We start from the raw sequence: 20,719 nt of genomic DNA, 5'->3' as shown, positions 1-20,719 counted from the left end.
TCTGCAAATAGAGTTCCCGATTTAAATTGGGGATTTTTAAACAATAATGAGGGATACCGCAGCGCTATGATACAGATCAATAAGGCACCATGGTGATGATGATGGCAGAATCCATCTCTGACGAACATCTCACAGATAAAAGCAGTCGCCAACAAGGCTGAGTTTAATTACGTATACGTGTTCAGAATAAAAGTAACACCATTCCAGAATGGATCAATGGGAAACAGTATTCAAAAATAATATTAGGAGACAAAGACAAGAACAGCAAGCATTAATCTTCCAATCTAAAACTTTTGTGCCAGTTAGTATGGGGCATACATACATACATACATACATACATATATACAGAAATAACAAGAGAAAATAAACATGGCACTTTTTGGTGCCCGGTCAAAATGTACATACTTCTACATGGAACTAAAAATATTGTGTTTGAAAATGGAAGAACTCAATGCCAGATTTATTTTTTAATTTACAATTAGGCAAGGTGTCTTTAAAAGATGTTGGGACAAAAGTTGATGAGTACAGCTAGTCCTTCACCACAATTGACCCCAAAATTTATCTTGCTAAGCGAGACAGTTGCTAAGCGACTTTTGCCCCATTTTATGACTTTTCCTGCCACGGTTGTTAAGCGAATCACTACAGTTGTCAAGTTGTTAAGTAACTCTGGCTTCCCAACTGTCTTGGCCTTGTCTGAAAGTCATAAAAGACTTATTATTATTATTATTATTATTATATGACTCTGGGACACTGACAACCGTCAATTGCCAAGCATCTTGAATTTCGATCTCGTGGCCCCTGGGGACGTTGCGCCTGTCATAAATGTGGAAAACGGTCATAAGTCCTTTTTTCCCCAATGCTGTTGTAAGTTTAAATGGTCACTAAATGAATTATTGTAAGTCAAGGACCACCTGTATTTGTTGGCTAGCGAAGCCGAACAAAGTCTTTGCCATCAATGACTAATTTCAGCACGTTCTCCCATAGAAATACTGATAGCAGTCTTCCAGTATCTCAGGGGCTGCCCCAAAGAAGAAGGAGTCAAGCTATTTTCCAAGGCGCCTGAAGGCAGGACAAGAAGCAACGGAGGGAAACTAATCAAGGAGAGAAGCAGCCTAGAACTCAGGAGAAACTTCCTGACAGTGAGAACAATTAACCAGTGGAACTTCCTGCCTCCAGAAGCGGTGAATGCTCCAACACTGGAAGTTTTTAAGAAGAGGCTGGACAGCCATTTGTCCGAAATGGTATAGGGTTTCCTGCCTGAGCAGGGGGTTGGACTAGATGACCTCCAAGGTCCCTTCCAACTTTACTATTATTATTATTATATCTCAGGGACTGCCCCAAAGAAGAGGGAGTCAAGCTATTCTCCAAAGCGCCTGAAGGCAGGACAAGAAGCAACGGATGGAAACTAATCAAGGAGAGAAGCAACCTAGAACTAAGGAGAAACTTCCTGACAGTGAGAACAATTAACCAGTGGAACAACCTGCCTCCAGAAGCTGTGAATGCTCCAACACTGGAGGTTTTAAAGAAGAGACTGGAGAGCCATTTGTCTGAAATGGTGTAGGGTTTCCTCCCTGAGCAGGGGGTTGGACTAGATGACCTCCAAGGCCCCTTCCAACTTTTATTATTATTATTATTATTATTATTATTATTATTATTATTATTATTAGTAGTAGTAGTAGTAGTAGTAGTAGTAGTAGTAGTAGTAGTATTATGGATCATCGCACAGTCAGCATTTTGTCTACCTATCGAGTCCTTACCCAGGACCTGGGATAGGCAGATGTGGAAGTTTGATGGTATTACAGATATCGTATTATTATTATTATTATTATTATTATTATTATTATTATTATTATTATTATTATTATTATTATTATTATTAACCGAGCCTGAATTTTGAGGTCCTTGGGACAAACCCCCCTATCTGCCATCCACCATTGGAGGAGAAGATAAAAAAAAAAAATGGGTGTCAGATGTTAACCAAGATAACAGCCAGGTGGGGTCCCATTATGGCCTGCTAAGACAGCTGTGCCAGTTTACTTAGCATCTTTAGGACCGTTGCAAGGTGAGGTGGCTTCAAATCGCTCAGGAACCACAAACCTGGAAAATTATTTCTCTCTTTATCGGCATGCCTTTCTCTTAAATTCTGAACGGAAGACCCGCCGTAAAGCAGAGGTCCCCAATTTTTGGGGCACCAGGGACCGGTTCCGTGGAGAGAGGTTTTTCCACAGACCGGAGGGGTGTGTGGTTTTGTGTGCTGCCTGCATCCTCTGGATGGGGCTTTGCTTGTTTGTGCAGATCGGTTGCTGGTACCGGTCCATGGACCGGGGGCTGGAGACCCCTGCCGTAAAGTACTTATTGGATCAACCCTCACTATACACAAAACCAGGGCTCTCCAATCTTGGCAACTTGAAGACTAGTGGACTTCAACTCCCAGAATCCCCCAGCCAGCATGGAATTCTGGGAGTTGAAGTCTACAAGTCTTAAAGTCGCCACGCTTGGAGAGCCCCCCCTGTCCTAAGCCATCAACCCAGGTTAGAGGAACATGCTGAATTTGCGTTAACACCACATCATATTATGGCTTAAGAAGGTGACCAGGTTCACGCCAGGTTCCACAACACACACAAATCCTGATTTTCAGTTAGTCTGATGCGCTCGGCAAATTTAGTCATTACGTGAAAAGCAGGAAAACATATTTTTTTTTGGCTTTTGCAATGCTTTGCTGCAGATTAGCCATCTCATTACTGGGGCGACGGGTGCCAACTTCTCAATTATTTTCAGCAGCATATTGATTTTTTTTTTTATTTGTGCTTGTTTGCACAGCCTGACCCCCCCTCTCTCTCCTCCATGCAGCCAATATTTTTTTTTAACGGAGGACAGTTTTAAAAAAAATCAAGTAAGACACAACCAAACGCACGTAGGTTTACAGTGTGTGTGTATATATATGTATAGGTATACGTATACGTGTATGTATGCATGTAGGTAAGTATGTACAGGTAGTCCTCGACTTACAACAGTTCATTTAGTGACCGTTCAAAGTTACAACGGCATTGAAAAAAGCGACTTACAGGCTTTCACACTTACGACCGTTGGCAGCATCCCCGCGGTCACGTGATCAAAATTCAGGCGCGTGGCAACTGGTTCATGTTTATGACGGTCGCAGTGTCCCGGGGACGTGTGATCCCCTTTTGTGACCACAGGAGTCTCTTCTTAAAAACTTCCAGTATTGGAGCATTCACCGCTTCTGGAGGCAGGTTGTTCCACTGATTAATTGTCCTCACTGCCAGGAAGTTTCTCCTTAGTTCCAGGTTGCTTCTCTCCTTGATCAGTTTCCATCCGTTGCTTCTTGTCCTGCCTTCAGGCGCTTTGGAGAATAGCTTGACTCCCTCTTCTTTGGGGCAGCCCCTGAGATACTGGAAGGCTGCTATCATGTCCCCCCTCGTCCTTCTCTTCATTAAACTAAACATACTCAATTCCAGCAACCGTTCCTTATATGTTTTGGCCTCCAGTCCCCTAGTCATCTTTGTTGCTCTTCTCTGTACTCTTTCTAGAGTCTCAACATGTTTTTATTGGATTTACATTCCACTTTTCTTCCAGGGAGAGGCAGTTTTGTCTAGTGGTTAAAGGCACCAGACTAGAAGCTGGGAGCCTAGTCCTGCCTCAACCAGGACCACCAGCTAGGTCAGTGGTTCTCAACCTTTTTAATGACGCGACCCCAACCGGTCGTAAGTCGAGGACTAAACCGGTCGTAAGTCAAGGACTAAACCGGTTGTAAGTCGAGGACTACCCAACCAGTCGTAAGTCGAGGACTTTCCCTGCCCGGGAGCACCGCGCATGCGTGGTTCCGCCCCCTGCGCCGGCCGAGGCGTAGCTGGCAAGCGGCAGAGACGGAGCAGGCCGACCACCAGCTGGCCCAGCCCAAGGGAGGTAACACACCCGCCGGAAAAGGGGAAAAAAATGGCGGACAAAAAAAATGGCGGACAAAAAAAATGGCCGACAGCCTTGCTTGGCGACCCCCATGAAATGGTCGATCGACCCCAAATGGGGTCCCGACTCACAGGTTGAGAACCACTGAGCTAGGTGCTTCTGTCCTTCCCTTTCAGGGAGAGTCAAGGGCAAATAGTTCTGGAAACGTTGGCAAGAAAACCATCTGGGATTCGTCCAAGCAATGGCTCGGAGTCAAGAATGACTTGCAGGCACGGGTGGCGTATAGCCACGCTGGACACGTGACCACGGAAAATGTCTTCGGACAACGCTGGTTCCTTTGGCCAACAAATGGATGGGGGAACCCTTTACCTAGCTAATTTCAGAGAAAACTCTGGCTTTTTTAGCGGGCGTTTTATTTATTTATTATTATTATTTTTTGCAATCGTTTGATGTCGCCGTCGGGAATTTTTTTTTCTTTCTTTCCGGGTTTAGGATCCGAATGTCACCGTGAGCTTCTTCTCTTGGAGAAGAAAGTAGTCTGTTTATTTCAACGTTCGTTCGTTGAAGAGTTTCAGACACGCAAAGAGGAATCGAGAGTGATGGACAGAAGGAGGGGGAGGAGAGGGAGGGAGGGAACAGGTCTCTCCTAGCAATTGGGAGTGATGGAGATAAGGGAGGGAAGGGTTTGCATGTTTGATAAGCTGTCCTCTGAAACAGGTCCAGCTCTCCAGAGTTTGAAAAGGACTGGCATATAGATGCTTCAACCGTCCTTTCTTGTCTAGTAAGCCAGCGGTGGTGTCAGAGAACAGAATAGCAGAGACCTTGGAGGTCATCTAGTCCAGCCCCCTGCTCAAGCAGGAGACCCGATACCATTTCAGGCAATTTCTGAATGGGATAAAACCAAGATAAGAGTCCAACGTGCCCATCGACTGATTTCTTGGAAAGCTATGAGGACTAACCCAGCCACAAATTTTACAGACTCCTTGAGAGGCGTACAAGATAAAGGGCAGTAGAAGCCATCAATATAGCGAATGGGATGAGCGGGGGATCAAATCATGTGGACTAGTGCTTCTCAACCTTGGCAACTTGGGTATGTCTAGTTTAATGAAGAGAAGGACGAGGGAGAAGGATGATAGCAGTGTTCCAGTATCTCAGGGGCTTCCCCAAAGAAGAGGGAGTCAAGCTATTCTCCAAAGTGCCTGAAGGCAGGATAAGAAGCAACAGATGGAAACTAACCAAGGAGAGAAGCAACCTAGAACTAAGGAGAAACTTCCTGACAGTTAGAACAATTAACCAGTGGAACAACCTGCCTCCAGAAGCGGTGAATGCTCCAACACTGGAAGTTTTTAAGAAGAGACTGGACAGCCATTTGTCTGAAATGGTATAGGTTTCCTGCCTGAGCAGGGGGTTGGACTAGATGACCTGCAAGAACCCTTCCAACTCATTCTATTCTATTCTATTCTATTCTATTCTATATTTCTATTCTATATATTCTATTCTATTCTATATTTCTATTCTATTCTATTCTATTCTATTCTATTCTATTCTATTCTATTCTATTCTATTCTATTCTATTCTATTCTATTCTATTCTATTCCATTCTATATTATTCTATTCTATTCTATTCTATTCTATTCTATTCTATTCTATTCTATATTTCTATTCTATATTTCTATTCTATCCTATCCTATCCTATCCTATCCTATCCTATCCTATCCTATCCTATCCTATCCTATCCTATCCTCCAAGAGCATCCCCACCAACACTGACCAAGCCAGCCAATAGAATATGACCTGAGACCGAACCTCGCTCCTTACCAGCACTGATGATGTTACCTAGTTGGGTAATGAAACGTCTGCAAGTAAAACAAGCAAGCTCAGAGAGCACCAAGGACCTCTCAAAATGACTACCTTAGGTTTAGACAGCCCTGGACTGGACCATCTGGACTCTTTGCCTTTGGGGATACCAGTTTCTTTCTTTCTGACCAGCTGTCTGAACTTATCAGTTGCAGAGAGGTTTATAATCAGATTAAGGGCCACATGTCCATCCCAGTTCTTGTGCAATCTTGATGAAAGGCAGGCTCGCTTGTGGTTTACCAGGCTAAAGAGAAATTGGTCTGCGGCTCTAAAATATTATAGCGATATACGATTTCATTTTTCTCGGAGCCCGTTATGGGTTTCAGCTTGGCTAAGATTCCTACTTTTTTTTTTCCAGGTTTCAGGATAGTTAACCCGCCTAAGTTTTTTGCTTAAAGAAAATTGTGAGATGTCAAATATGTTATAAAAGACTCAGAACCCTGCAGGAGTCACCAGCGAAATCTTGAAGCCGTCTCCATTTCAACAACGTATGTGGTTGTGTGTGGTCTTTGCTTTGACATGGTCTTTCTAACAGTTGTAATTCGTTTGTAACTTTTAATCATTCCAACTCCCCTCAAGTCAAATTGCTATTGGTAGCATCGATCCCATCCCATCAATTTTCAGTCTTGAAAAAGACAAATACAGTTGTCCTCAATTTACGACCGCAATTTGAGGGCAAAATTTCCACTACTAAGCGGGACAGTTGTTAATTCAGTTTTAATTCAGCTGCGACCGTCATAAATATGAGCCAGTTGCCAAGCATCTGAATTTTGATCACGTGACTACGGGGATTAAGTCATTCAGTGTGAAAAACAGTCCTAGGTCACTTTTTCCGGTGCCGTTGCAACTTTGAATGGCCACTAAACAAGTGGTTGTTAAGTCAAGGACTAATTGTATTTGAAAATAGTTTAATTAAAAAAAAATTACTTACAAGTTGTTCAGACTTGACGCCAAATAACTGGATGGTCTTCGCCACGTTTTTGGATACCGCAAAGCTGAGGTTTACGTCCACCGCTGCCACATTCAGCTCGCTAGAAAATAAAAGTATGTAACCAAATGCAAAAGGAGATTAAGAAATGAATAACGCAACCGTTGAAGAAATCTCCGTTCCAAAATTGTGATCAGAAAGGAAGAAGGGGAAGAGAAAAAAAATATATATCACATCGTACGTTGTGCACCGAGGTTTATTACAAAGGCTTACCTCGCAATGATTTTGATGATGCTGTCGAGTTCGTCGGCCGATGGGGGGTTGCGACCTCCCGGAGGAAATACGAGGTTGATGGGATCAAAGAGCCGCGACAGGGATTTTGACAGATAGGCAGCTTCGTAAGGTTGCAAGGAATTTTTTAGTGCTTTTTCCGGGCTAGAAAGAGGGAGCAATTGAACAAAGACAAAAATATTTATCTTCATTTTGCAATGAAGACTCCAATAGGATCTTTTCATCTTTTGCAGAGAATAGCAATAGCACTTAGACTTATACACCGCTTTGTAAGTGCTATACAGCCTTCTCTAAGCGGTTTGCAGAGGCAGCCTATGGCCCCCCAACGATCCGGGTCCTCAATTTTATCGACCTCGGAAGGATGGAAGGCCGAGTCAACCTTGTGAGCTGGTCAGGATCAAACTGCTGGCGGTGGGCAGAATTAGCCTGCAACACTGCATTCTAACCACTGCTCCGCCACAGCTTAGATAGCAATAGCACTTAGACTTATATACCGCTTCATAGTGCTTCAACAACACCCTCTGGGCGGTTAAAGAGTCAGCATATGCCCCCCCCAACAATTTGAAGGCTGAGTCAGCCTTGAGCCCCATCTGGATCGAACTGCTGACAGTCGGTAGTTTTAGAGCCTGCAATACTGCATTCTAACCACTGCGCCACCAGGTCTCAGCGATAATTTCCAGTGAGATTGTAAACAATCACACACTTGCTTTTTAATCTGAACTCTGCAAGGTGCATTATTTCTTATAAAGGCGTTGATCCACAGAGAAGTGTGCAGTGGGGTATAAATGGAATACAGAATAACAGAGCTGGAAGGGACCTTGGAGGTCTTCTAGTCCAACCCCCTGCTCAAGCAGGAGACCCTATACCATTCTGGACAGATGGTTGTCCGATCTCTCCTTGAAGACCTCCAATGATAGAGCACCCACAACTTCTGGAGGCAAGCTGTTCCACTAGTTAATTGTTCCCACTCTCCTTAATTCTAGGTTGCTTCTCTCCTCAATAAACTTCCACCCATAGTTTCTTGTCCTGCCCTCACATGCTTTGGAGAACTGGTTGATTCCTCTTCTCTGTGATAGCCCCTCAAATATTGGAAGACTGCTATCAGGTCACCCCTAGTCCTTCTCTTTGTTAGGCCAGACGTTCCCAGTTCCTGCAACTATTCATCGTACGTTTCAGCCTCCGGACCCTTAATCATCTTTGTTGCTCTCCTCTGTACCTCTTTTAGAGTATCAACATCTTTTTTTGTATCATGGTGACCAAAACTGGACACACTACTCCAAGTGTGGTCTTACCGGTGCTGTATATAATGGTACTAACACAATACTCCTGTATCAAACTGTATGCCTTGCTCAAATTAATAACTCAAAAACCCCAGTTAAGTGTATTCGTGTTCTACATCAAGACACACTGATCAAACCTAAATATTTCTCAACTTAAAATAAAATTTTCTAAACACACTAAGCATGCCCTTCCCCAAATATCTATGTTTTGATACTATCTTCCAGGGCAGAAATGTTGCCTTATGACAGTTTACTAAACTACAATATGAAAACTGATCGAGAATTTTGTGTTAAAAAAAAAACCCCAACCTTCTTAACAAACCAATCCCAACACACACTAATCTTCAATCTGCTTCTATTCAAACCAGTAAATTCTAATGACTCAATGGCAATAGATTCACTGCCTTTGTTAACAGCAAAGCCAATTTCTATTTATAAATATCACGCTGCGCTACAGAAAACAGCCTAATTTGTTGCAAGGAGTTTGAAGTCTGAAATGGTCTGTGGTCTAATTACAGACAGAAGTGCTCATACTCATAATCTTGTTTCTTCTGCATGAATATGTCCTGTTCATCGTCATCTATTTGTGGAAGTTCCGATAAGGGCTCGGGGCCGCCGTTCGTTATAACGTTTCTTTGAATATTTTCACTGTATTGTTGAAGACGCTTCCAGAAATCATTGTACAGCCTCAGTAATTTAGGATATTCGCCTTCGAAAGCTTGCTTCAAAAACATGGAAGCTGAAAGACGAAAAAAAAAAAAAAGACCACGCAGACATTACTTAAAGCAAGCCTTATCAGCTTGTGGGATGCTTAGAACTTCGGGGCTACAATATTTAAAATCAACAATACACAGGTCAAACCTACAAAACGACTCTGGATACAGCCATCTTTCTTCGTTTTTCGGGCGGAGGGAAAATACGTTCTTCTAGTTCAGTCATAACAATAACTTTCCTGTGGGAACCAAGGTCAAATTGCTCAAGTGTTTGACGGGCTAGAACTACCGTCAGAAATCCCGCCAAAGGTGTTAATTGGGGATTGTGATTTATGACACACCAAAGGGGTGGGAAGTTTAACTTTTACTTTGTAACCTTTGGGGGGGGGACTTCCAGTCTTGATTTCAGCTATGTTTGTGCTGATATTATGTAGCCATTAAAATTGTTCTCTGAGGAAAGCAATTGCGACTGGGTTTTACAAGTTTTCGCCAAACCTAGCATTGCTGATTTTCAGCAAAACTGACCCATAGTGAATCATGGCTTCACTTGACAACAGCAATTGTATAGAATGGACTGGAACCGAACAGAACAGAATAGAATGGAATGGAATAAAATAGAATAAACAATAGAATGGAATGGAATGGAACGGAACAGAACACAACAGAACAAAGAATGGAACGAAATGGAATGGAATAGAGAATGGAATGGAACGGAATGGAACAGAACAGAACAGAACAGAATAGAGGAATGAAGAATAGAATGGAATAGAATATAGAATATAGAATATAGAATAGAATAGAATAGAATAGAATAGAATGGAATGGAATGGAATAGAATGGAATAGAATGGAATAGAATAGAATATAGAATATAGAGTAGAATAGAATAGAATAGAATAGAATAGAATAGAATAGAATAGAATAGAATAGAATAGAATATAGAATAGAATGGAATGGAATGGAATGGAATAGAATAGAATATAGAATATAGAGTAGAGTAGAATAGAATAGAATAGAATAGAATATAGAATAGAATGGAATGGAATGGAATAGAATATAGAATATAGAATAGAATAGAATAGAATAGAATAGAATAGAATAGAATAGAATAGAATATAGAATAGAATAGAATAGAATAGAATAGAATAGAATAGAATAGAATATAGAATATAGAATATAGAGTAGAGTAGAGTAGAGTAGAGTAGAATAGAATAGAATAGAATAGAATAGAATAGAATAGGGAATGGAATAGGGAATGGAATAGGGAATGGAGCAGAACAGAACAGAATACAAACTTTATTGTCATTTATATGTACACTAATCAGCATACATTCAAATGAAATTTCGCTGCATTCAGCTCTCAAAAAAATGCCATTATGCATGTACCTCCACCCCCACCCCCCACATATATGACACAGAGAAACATCACAGTCTAGTTCGAATGTATACATATACAGGGCGAGAAAAACGAATCTTGCGAATTTACCAGACGGATGGCATAGGGAACAAAGCTGTTGCAGAATCGGGTAGTCCTGCTGAAAATTGTTCGAAACCCCCTCCCAGAGGGGAGCAACAGAAGCAGACCCTGAAGTGGGCGTGCGGGGTCTCTAACAATGCTTCGAGCTCTAAGCACAGAGCGCTTATAAGCTCGTAACTCAAGGACTTTGTGGACTTCTAGAAAAGCAATTTCCACAACCCCGGACAAGCCTTCTGTAGAAATATTTTACTCTGGAGAAAATTCTGTGCCTTACCTTCACAGTGGCCATAAAAACCACAATATCCAGAGGAATTCCTGCTGTGACTTGTTATTCGCTTTTTATGTCCCTGTTCTAGTCTAATAAAACATATGAGTCACACTCTAGATGCCCTCATAACCCTACTTTTTTCTCTGCTTTATATTTTCAGTGTCAAGTGGCTTCTTTCTGCAATGAGATCCCAGGCTTGAAAAAGTGAAAGGTGATTTAATTGCTAGCATTAACAATCGGAAGCTTAGAGGAACAATACCTTGTCCTGGTTATTCTTACCGCTAGATGAGGTAAGTTACGCAAGAGATCTGTTCTCATCCGATTCAATTCAAAAATGCCCCAGAAAATATATATATATATATATTTATTTCGCCACTGAGTGATTTCTTTAGACATTCGTCGCTTCCTCAATAATATCCAGAAGTACATACAGTATTTTGAATGGATGTAGCTAATTTGTTAAATTCTACAGGTTTGTTTTGATAATTTTGCAATATCTATCTATCTATCTATCTATCTATCTATCTATCTATCTATCTATCTATCTATCTATCTATCTATCTATCTATCTATCTACCTACCTACCTACCTACCTACCTATATCTCTATCTCTCTACCTACCTACCTACTTATATCTCTTTCTACCTACATCTATCTATCTATCTATCTATCTATCTATCTATCTATCTATCTATCTATCTATCTATCTATCTATCTATCTATCTATCTATCTATCTATCTATACCTATATCTCTATCTCTACCTACCTACCTACCTACCTACCTCTATCTCTCTACCTACCTACCTACCTACCTATCTCTCTATCTCTACCTACATACCTACATCTATCTATCTATCTATCTATCTATCTATCTATCTATCTATCTATCTATCTATCTATCTATCTATCTATCTATCTATCTATCTATCTATCACTTTAATCATCGGGAACATCAAGGACTGAACCAAATACTTTAGAAGTCGCAGCGTTAATCCACGACAGACTTTAGAGTAAGCAAAATATAAAAATGTAATGCATCTCACACAAAATATTCTTACAACAGGTACAGGAAGTTGCAAATAATAAACTAGCTTTGAAAATATTAGAGAGCCACATCCAATGCAGATACATTAATGCAAATTTTTTTGGTGGGGTCCTTGATGCTCTCTGAGCTTGGTGGTTTTCTTGCAGACGCTTCAGTGCTAGCACTGATGATGTTACCTAGTTGGGTCATGAAATGTCTGCAAGGAAACCACCAAGCTCAGAGAGCACCAGGGACCCCTCATTTCAACTCTGAGCTGCAAATATTCACTTCTATTGGCATTTTTTTTTCTTTTCTCTTATTTTTCTAATAACAGTCGCATTTGGGGAAGATGATTACTAATAAGTTGCAGCGCAAAATTGGCAGTTCCGTTTCTCTCAATCTTTCTCTCTCTACTCCTATTGCCATTTTCCTGTTAGTATTGTCCTTCTACTTTCCCCTTGTGTTGCATCTGCGTGTGTTTGTGTATACGTGTGTGCAATGTACAGCCTTGGCTGCATACTCTCTGCTCTGGATCATACGACTAGAGACGAGAAGAGCTTAGGATGGTGCAATCATCAGCTTTTTGATCCACTGCCCAACTGCCTCTCCTATAGAAATTACACAGATTTTTTTTAAAAAAACAATGTTTTTCTCTGCCTCAAGCCAGATGGGGCCTATTTAAAAAAAAATCTTTTTTTTCGTAGTTTCTTCCTCCAGAACCCATTTAGTCCCCTTCTGTTCAGTTTTCAGAGAATTATCCTGCTGAAGGACCGATGGACCGACAGAGAAACCGAGTCCCTTTATGTAATATTTTTTTTTCCAAATTTCCTTTTGGTTGGAAGGAATAAAAACGGGCATGGGAAGATTTATCCGGTTGTACTTCCGATTGAATTGCAGCTGGAACTGCCGGCGTTCCCTTTATAACCTACACTTAGGGAAGATATAATGTATTAAACAAGAACTGTGTGGAATTCTTTCAAACTGCATTACTGTTAAAGCTAATGTTCTGATCCTTTCCAACTCGGTAATAACCTGCAACTGCTAGACCACAACGTTTTATGTTCTGATTTAAAACAAGTGATAATTGAGTCTGCGAAATGCTTTTAAGGATGCCGTCTCCTTACAGGTAGTCCTTGACTTACAAGATTTCGTTCAAAGTTACAACGGTGCTGAAAACAGGGACTTATGACCATTTTCACACTTACGACCGTTGTAACATCCCCCACGGCCACCTGATCAAAATTTGGACGCTTGGCAACGGACTCGTATTTATGATGGTCGCAACGTCCCGGGGTCACGTGATCCCTCTTTTGCGACCTCTGACAAGCAAAGTCAATGGGGAAGCCAGACTCACAATAACTGTGTCACTAACTTAACAATTGCAGCGTTTGCTTCACAGCTGCGTCAAGAAAGTTCGCAAAATGGAGCAAAACCCGCTTAACAACTGCCTCGCTTAGCAACAGAAAGTTTGGGCTCAATTGTGGTCCTAAATCGAGGACAACCTGCACTCACTTAACAAAATACTAGTGGTCTGCTGGAAAGGCCGTCTTGATTGGAACATAAAAAAACACATAGTTCTCTTTCCTTTTGTTGTTGTTAGTTGCGAAGTCCTGTCCGACCCATCGCGACCCCATGGACGACGTTCCTCCAGGCCTTCCTGTCCTCTACAATCTTCTGGAGTCCATTGAAGCTCACGCCTACTGCTTCAGTGACTCCATCCAGCCCCCTCATTCTCTGTCGTCCCCTTCTTCTCTTGCCCTCCATCTTTCCCAGCATTAGGCTCTTCTCCAGTGAGTCCTTCCTTCTCATTAGGTGGCCAAAGGACTTGAGTTTCAACTTCAGTATCTGGCCTTCTCAAGAGCAGTCGGGGTTGATCTCCTCTAGGACTGACCGGTTGAATCGCCTTGCGGTCCAGGGGACTCGCAGGAGTTTTCTCCAGCACGAGAGTTCAAAGGCCTCCATTCTTTGGCGCTCAGCCTTTCTTATGGTCCAACTTTCACAGCCATACATTGCAACTGGGAAAACCATGGCCTTGACTATACGCACTTTTGTTGGCAGGGTGATGTCTCTGCTTTTTAGTATGCTGTCTAGATTTGCCATGGCTTTCCTCCCCAGGAACAAGCGTCTTTTAATTTCTTGGCTGCAATCCCCATCTGCGGTGATTTCTTTCCTTAGCTTTAATCAAATATTTAAACAAAGCCTTATTTCAGTTAAGCAGCATCTTCAAAGAGTGCAGGGATCTTGCGCTGAATAAGTCAAATTCTTTTAAGAAAAGTCAGCCTATATTAGCATTAGGAAGCTAAATGCACTCAGATTTCAACTTTGATTATGCCCAGAGAGTGTCTATGGAGAATTCTCCATTATCCAGGTCTCAAAAGTGCTTTTTCCAAAAAGCAACTGGATTTTCTCGGGGGTTTTTTTGTTTGCAAAAATGTTTCACTTCTCATCCAAGAGAGAAGACAACCACTTTCCTGTTTGTTGTATCATTCAGGTCAAAACACAGGAGTCCTCAACTTACAACAGTTTGTTTAGTGGCCGTTCAAAGTTACGACGGCACTGAAAAAAAGGACTCAGGATCGGTTTTTAATAATAATAATAATAATAATAAAAGTTGGAAGGGACCTTGGAGGTCATCTAGTCCAACCCCCTGCTCAGGCAGGAAACCCTATACCATTTCAGACAAATGGCTGTCCAGCCTCTTCTTACGACGATGGTCATGTGATCAACATCCAGACGCCTGGCAACTGACTCGTATTTACGACGGCGGCATTGTCCTGAGATTACGCGATCCCCTTTCTGCAACTTTGTGACAAAGTCAAGGGGGAAGTCAGATTTACTTAACAACCGTGTCACTAACTTAACACGAAACGTCGCAAAAGGGGTCAAAATTTACTTAACAACTGTCTCGCTTAGCGACAGAAATTTTGGACTCCATTATGGCCGTACGTAGGTGCAACAGAAGAGGACGGAGGCGAGGTTTATAAAGCTGGAGGAAATGTCATTATCGTACATGCTGAAATCAGTACTTACTCTCAGATGCTTTCTGAAATTCTGAAGCCAGAGTTTGAGTCACGGCTGTCCAGAAAGTGTACAAAATGTCTGAATGGCCATCCTAAAATGAAAGAAGACACGATTTGCAACAATCAAGATGCGCTCCAAATTTGGAAACATGGAAAAGCGACAGCAGCAAAAGGCCTAGTCTGCCCTTTGAGCTGATTTGTTTTTAGCTTTTTAAAATTAGTTTATTATTTTTTAATTATTATTTTACACAGGTAGTCCTTGACTTATAACCGGGGTCTTCAAACTTGGCCCTTTTATGACTGGTGGACTTCAACTCCCAGAATTCCTCAGCCAGGCACGCTGAGGGGAAAGGGAGAGGTTTCCAAGCTGAGACATGCTGGCTCAGGAATTCTGGGAGTTGAAGTCCCTGAGTCTTAAAGTTCCCAAGGTTGAGGCCCCTGATATAGGGCAGGGGTGGGGAACCTTGGCTCTTTTATGACTGGTGGACTTCAACTCCCAGAATTCCTCAGCCAGGCACGCTGGAGTTGAAGTCCACCAGTCATAAAAGGGCCAAGTTTGAAGACCCCTGGTGTGGATCCAAAGCCCGCAGTTTCATCAAAATGGCCGACTGAGGAATTCTGGGAGTTGAAGTCCACCAGTCATAAAAGGGCCAACTTTGAAGACCCCTGGTCTGGATCCAAGCCTGCAGTTTCATCAAAATGGCCAACTGAGGAATTCTGGGAGTTGAAGTCCACCAGTCATAAAAGGGCCAAGTTTGAAGACCCCTGGTCTGGATCCAAGCCTGCAGTTTCATCAAAATGGCCAACTGAGGAATTCTGGGAGTTGAAGTCCACCAGTCAATAAAGGGCCTAGTTTGGAGACCCCTGACTTACATTGATTTTACTGAGAGTACGTTATATTTGAGAGAGAAAAATGTTGCTTTTGCAGGGAATTTAAAAGGATCACCCAAATCTGTCACTGTCTAACTAAACCAAACCAGCCCTCTCTCAACCTGAATGGATGGAGAATACAGAAAGAGATTCTGGAGGATGCATGACCCCACTTAAAGTGTTGCGGCCAACATACATATTCCCCCCCCCCCGAGTTTTATACTTTCCCCCCTTCTACGCGTCACAGCAAATCTATTCCCCTTCCCTTCAGCGAGCACGAAAAGCAGATTTTTCCTGCCTTTGAAGAACAAAAGATATCAACACACCGAAAGCTGAAAGTCAAAAGGATATCGTTCTGAAAACTACGGTGTGTGTGTGTGTGCTTGTCTATATTTCTGCCGCACAACTTTTTCCCTACGGCTCTACATCCTAAAACAAAAACAAAAGCTAGATCCAAGATATTGAATGTTGTTACAGGTGCTCCTCGATTTACAACAGTTCATTTAGTGACCGTTCAAATTAACGACAGCATTGACAAATTGACATGACCGTTTTTCACACTTACGACCGTTCCAGTATTCCCTCAGGGTCACGTGATCAAAATTCAGAATGCTTGGCAACTGGCCTGTACTTATGACAGTTGTGGTGTCTCAGGTCACGTGATCCTTTTTTTGCGTGGTCAAAATTCAGTCGCTTGGCAACAGACTCATATCTATGACGGTCGCAGTGTCCTGTGATCCCCTTTTGTGACCTTCTGACAAGCAAAGTCAAGGGGGGGAAAGCCAGTTTCACTTAACAACCGTGTTACTGACTTTACAATTGAAGTGATTCACTTAACAACGGTGGCAAGAAAGCTCGTAAAATGGGGCAGAATTCAATTGCTGGAAATTTTGGGCTCAACTGTGGTTGTAAGTCAAGGATTGCCTGTATTTCATAAAACCTGGAATCCAGGAGAAAAACGAACCCAAATGAAGATACTGACATTAGAGGAGAGGAAGAGAGAGAAAAAATTCTAAGATGTTCTCCGAAATCTAGTAACAGGCAAATTGTATTACAAGATAACAGGCTTCTGTGGTAGAACTTGCAGACAGGATGAATAATGGGCTGCATCTGATTATTTTACTAGCTGAAGGACAATAATTTCAACCATTTTCCTATTCTTAAAAAGCAGGGTAGGAAAAAGATGCTTCACTCAGGTGTAGCAAACCGAACGAAACGTCTCCCGTAATAGAATTTTATTCTGTTAGATTTTAGAAAGACATATGTGTGCCCGTATATGTGTGCCCGGTCTATGTAACACCACATTTTACCTGGACAGAACCTACACAAGTAGACAGGGATAAGTACCTTTATAAGTAATTCAGTAAAGAAAGAAAATGAATGCTTTTAGAAAGACACATGTGTGCATGCGCGTGCGCGAGAGCCCATACATGTGTCTATGTAGCATGACATTTTAACCGGCACACTACCCACACAAGTAGCCAGGGATAAGTACTTTTATAAGTAATTAAGTAAAGAAAGAAAATAAATGCTTTTAGAAAGACATATGTGTGCATGCGCATGCATGCGAGCCCATACATGTACTGTATCTATGTAACACGACATTTTAACCGGCACACTACCCACACAAGTAGCCAGGGATAAGTACCTTTATAAGTAATTCAATAAAGAAATAAAATAAATGTACTCTTGCAGTCCTAGGCCATAACAACAAGAGACAACCTAAAAAGAATAAAACAAAATCACAATAAAACGCTATCAAGTAAAGGTGGCCCTTGACTTACAACCACAATTGACCCCCAAGTTTCTGTTGCAAAGTGAGACGTTTGGTGAGTGAGTTTTGCCCCATTTTCAGTAGGAAGTCTTCCATTTAAAAGAGTTTGTTTAGTGATCGTTCAAAGTTACAAGGGCACTGAAAAAGGGACTTATGACCGTTTTTCACACTTACGACCATTGCAGCATCCCCATGGTCATGTGACTTACATTTGGATGCTTGACAAGGGACTCACGTTTATGACGGTCCCGGGGTCGTGTGATCCCCTTTTGGGACCTTCTGACCAACAACATCAATGGGGAAGCCATTAACAAACATGACACTAATTTAACAACTGCAGTGAGTTACTTAACAACGGTCGTAAAATGGCACAAAACCTCACCTAACTGTTTCGCTTAACCACAGAATTTTTGGGCTCAATTGTGGTCATAAGTTGAGAACTACCTGTAGCACTTTGCTGAGGAGTTGTTTTTTTTAATTCTAAACATTCCAATAACATGAGTACATAAATTTGAACAAGGAAGAGAAATATTGGTATGAAAACCAGACCGAAATAGTCTCAGAATCTCGAAACATAAAACAAGAGCCACAAAAATTCAGCTGCTCCGTTGACTGCAAAGTCAGATTGAAGAAGAAAGGGAACCATCATATTGCTTGCAATAATAACATATTATCATCGTCCAACTTAATTAAAGTGACCTGCGTTGACCGTTATATTAAACAGTCCTCTTTTCTTCCGGACTGTGTGCCAGCGTGAAAATGAGACGGATAATTATCCAATAGCTTACGCTGCATCCAGAGTTTTAAACAGAGTCATTCATGAGAAAGATTGAGAATATGAAATTAAAACGATCTCCCGGGAGTGAAATATTAGATACGTCCATATTCCACAGTGCTATTTAGGCACAAAAATTGCAAACGCAATTATGTGTGACACGCGGATTCCCAATCGCTCTCTTAGAATATAGCCTCACCCCTCAAAAGAGACTGTTTTTTTCAAATTCTAACAGCTAAAAAAAATAAATACAAAAAAATAAAAAATAAGAATAACACTGGCTGTCAATTCTCTTTGAAATATACAGTTATACAGGGCGCAGTTATACAGGCATGCTTTGCAGGGTATCAAAACAATGCTCAAGATGAATTTCTAATCAAAAGTCTAACAGGCCTCTTTGAAGAAAGCTGGCTAAACAAACAGCCACGGAAATCTTCTTTAAATCTTTTCGGTAAGGATGGTGAATTGTAGAAGAATGAATAAATCTGCACTGCAACTCCTCGGGGGATTTTGCTAAAGAAGACCCATATGCTCTATTTCTATAGCAACACAATGGCTGAATGTTTTAGATCCTGAGCAAAAGCTATCCCAATAGTAAAAACCAAGATTAGGCACGTTCCTAAACTTTTTGAATGATCGTTGCTCCCACCTCCCCTATCGTTGCGTTATCTGTCTTATGTATTTTCAGGGTTGTATAGCAGAATTACAGATAGATAGATTAGATAGATAGATAGATAGATAGATAGATAGATAGATAGATAGATAGATAGATAGATAGATAGATAGATAGATACAGACAGACAGACAGACAGACAGACAGACAGACAGATATAGATATGGATATATAGATAGATATAGATAGAGAGATAGAGATATAGAGATAGATATGTATATATGTGTGTGTATGTATGTATATAGATATATATATGTAGATAGATAGATATAGATACATATATACTAGAGATAGAGAGAGATAGATAGATAGATAGATTATATAGATTGATTGTATATATATATATATATATATATATATATATATATATATAGAGAGAGAGAGAGAGAGAGAGAGAGATATGTATATATGTGTGTGTGTGTATGTATATAGATATATATATGTATATAGATATACATACATACAGATACAGATAGATAGATAGATAGATAGATAGATAGATAGATAGATGATAGATAGATAGATAGATAGATAGATAGATATAGATATACAGATTTTTTTAGCACCGTTGTAACTTTGAACGGTCAGTAAATGAACAAGTCGTAAGTTGAGGACTACCTATATTTTCATTCCCAGGGATGTGTGAAATTTAACTTGTGTAATGATGGCAGAAGAAAAACACGACTCTTTGGGACCCCTGACCAACGTGGAGGAAAAAATCCACACTTTTGTCACTCAGGAAAATGCTACGACTTATTTTACTCATCCTCTGACTGAGGTCAAGGAGTGAGGAGTGAATTTCCTGACATTGAAAAAAGGAGACACAGCTCACTTTGGAAGGTGCCTAAAATATTTCCTTGATTCTGATCTATGGTTCGCAATTCCGCTGTACCTTTCTCTTGTGGCGACAGAGACTAATGCAACAGAGGGAGTTATTTGCTAAAAATAAAAAAGACAGGCAGTCCTCAGGTTAAGAACATCCAGCTGAAGGACAGCTCCTAGAGACGAATGGGTTGCTATTATCAAAAATGGCGCCTGTCTTTTAGCAGTTCGTTGTGCCTCTTCAGCAGCTCAGCAGCTCGAGAAACGCCAACACTCTCCACCATTTTTTTTAGCAACAGGCAGTCTCTCCATAAGCACAGGTTCTGATGTTGAAGTTGAAGACAGGAAAGGAAAGTTGTTCTTAACTCAGGGACTGCTTGTATGTGGAACGGAATGGCATGGAGTAGGATGAAGTGCAGAACAATGGAACGGGATTGAATGGAACGGAATGGAGTGGGATGCAATGGAATGGAATGGAACGGATTGAAGTAAAATGGAGCGGAACGGAATAGAATGGAATGGAACGGAATAGAATGGAATGGAATAAAATGGAATGGAATGGAGTAGAATGGAGTGTAGTAGAATGGAATAGAATAGAATGGAACAGAATAGAATAGAATAGAACAGAACGGAGTGGAATGCAATGCAATGGAATGGAACTGATTGAAGTAGAGCAGAATGGAGTAGAATGGAGTGGAGTAGAATGGAATGGAATGGAACGGAATGAAATGTAATGAAGTAGAATGGAACGGGGTAGAATGGAGTGGAGTAGAATGGAACAGAAAGGAATGGAATGGAGTATAAGGGAGTGGAGTAGAATGGAAAGGAATGGAATGGAATAGAGTAGAATGTATGTAGTAGAATGGAATGGAACGGAATGGAATAGAATAGAACGGAACGGAGTGGAATGGAACTAAATGAAATGTAATGAAGTAGAATGGAATGGAGTAGAAGGGAGTGGAGTAGAATGGAATAGAGTAGAATGTATGTAGTAGAATGGAATAGAATAGAATGGAATAGAATA

General features: G+C 41.1%; 1 protein-coding gene across 1 annotated transcript in view; it reads right to left on the bottom strand.

Annotated features, from left to right (window-relative positions):
- The window catches only part of LOC107298405 (conserved oligomeric Golgi complex subunit 5-like), a gene marked incomplete at both ends in the record, with an annotated part of 119,479 nt that overhangs the window by 17,957 nt on the left and 80,803 nt on the right, over positions 1-20,719 (bottom strand). Inside the window, 4 exons of the mRNA XM_015827781.1 lie at positions 6,712-6,811; positions 6,982-7,143; positions 8,814-9,018; positions 14,792-14,873. Of these exons, the coding sequence (XP_015683267.1) occupies positions 6,712-6,811; positions 6,982-7,143; positions 8,814-9,018; positions 14,792-14,873 (549 nt within the window). The remainder of the gene's footprint in view (positions 1-6,711; positions 6,812-6,981; positions 7,144-8,813; positions 9,019-14,791; positions 14,874-20,719) is intronic.

Source organism: Protobothrops mucrosquamatus, unplaced genomic scaffold (genome assembly GCF_001527695.2).
Source record: "Protobothrops mucrosquamatus isolate PMUCROS unplaced genomic scaffold, P.Mucros_1.0 scaffold3943, whole genome shotgun sequence".
NCBI classification, from domain to species: Eukaryota; Metazoa; Chordata; class Lepidosauria; order Squamata; family Viperidae; genus Protobothrops; species Protobothrops mucrosquamatus.
This window is presented reverse-complemented; position numbering and strand designations above follow the sequence as displayed.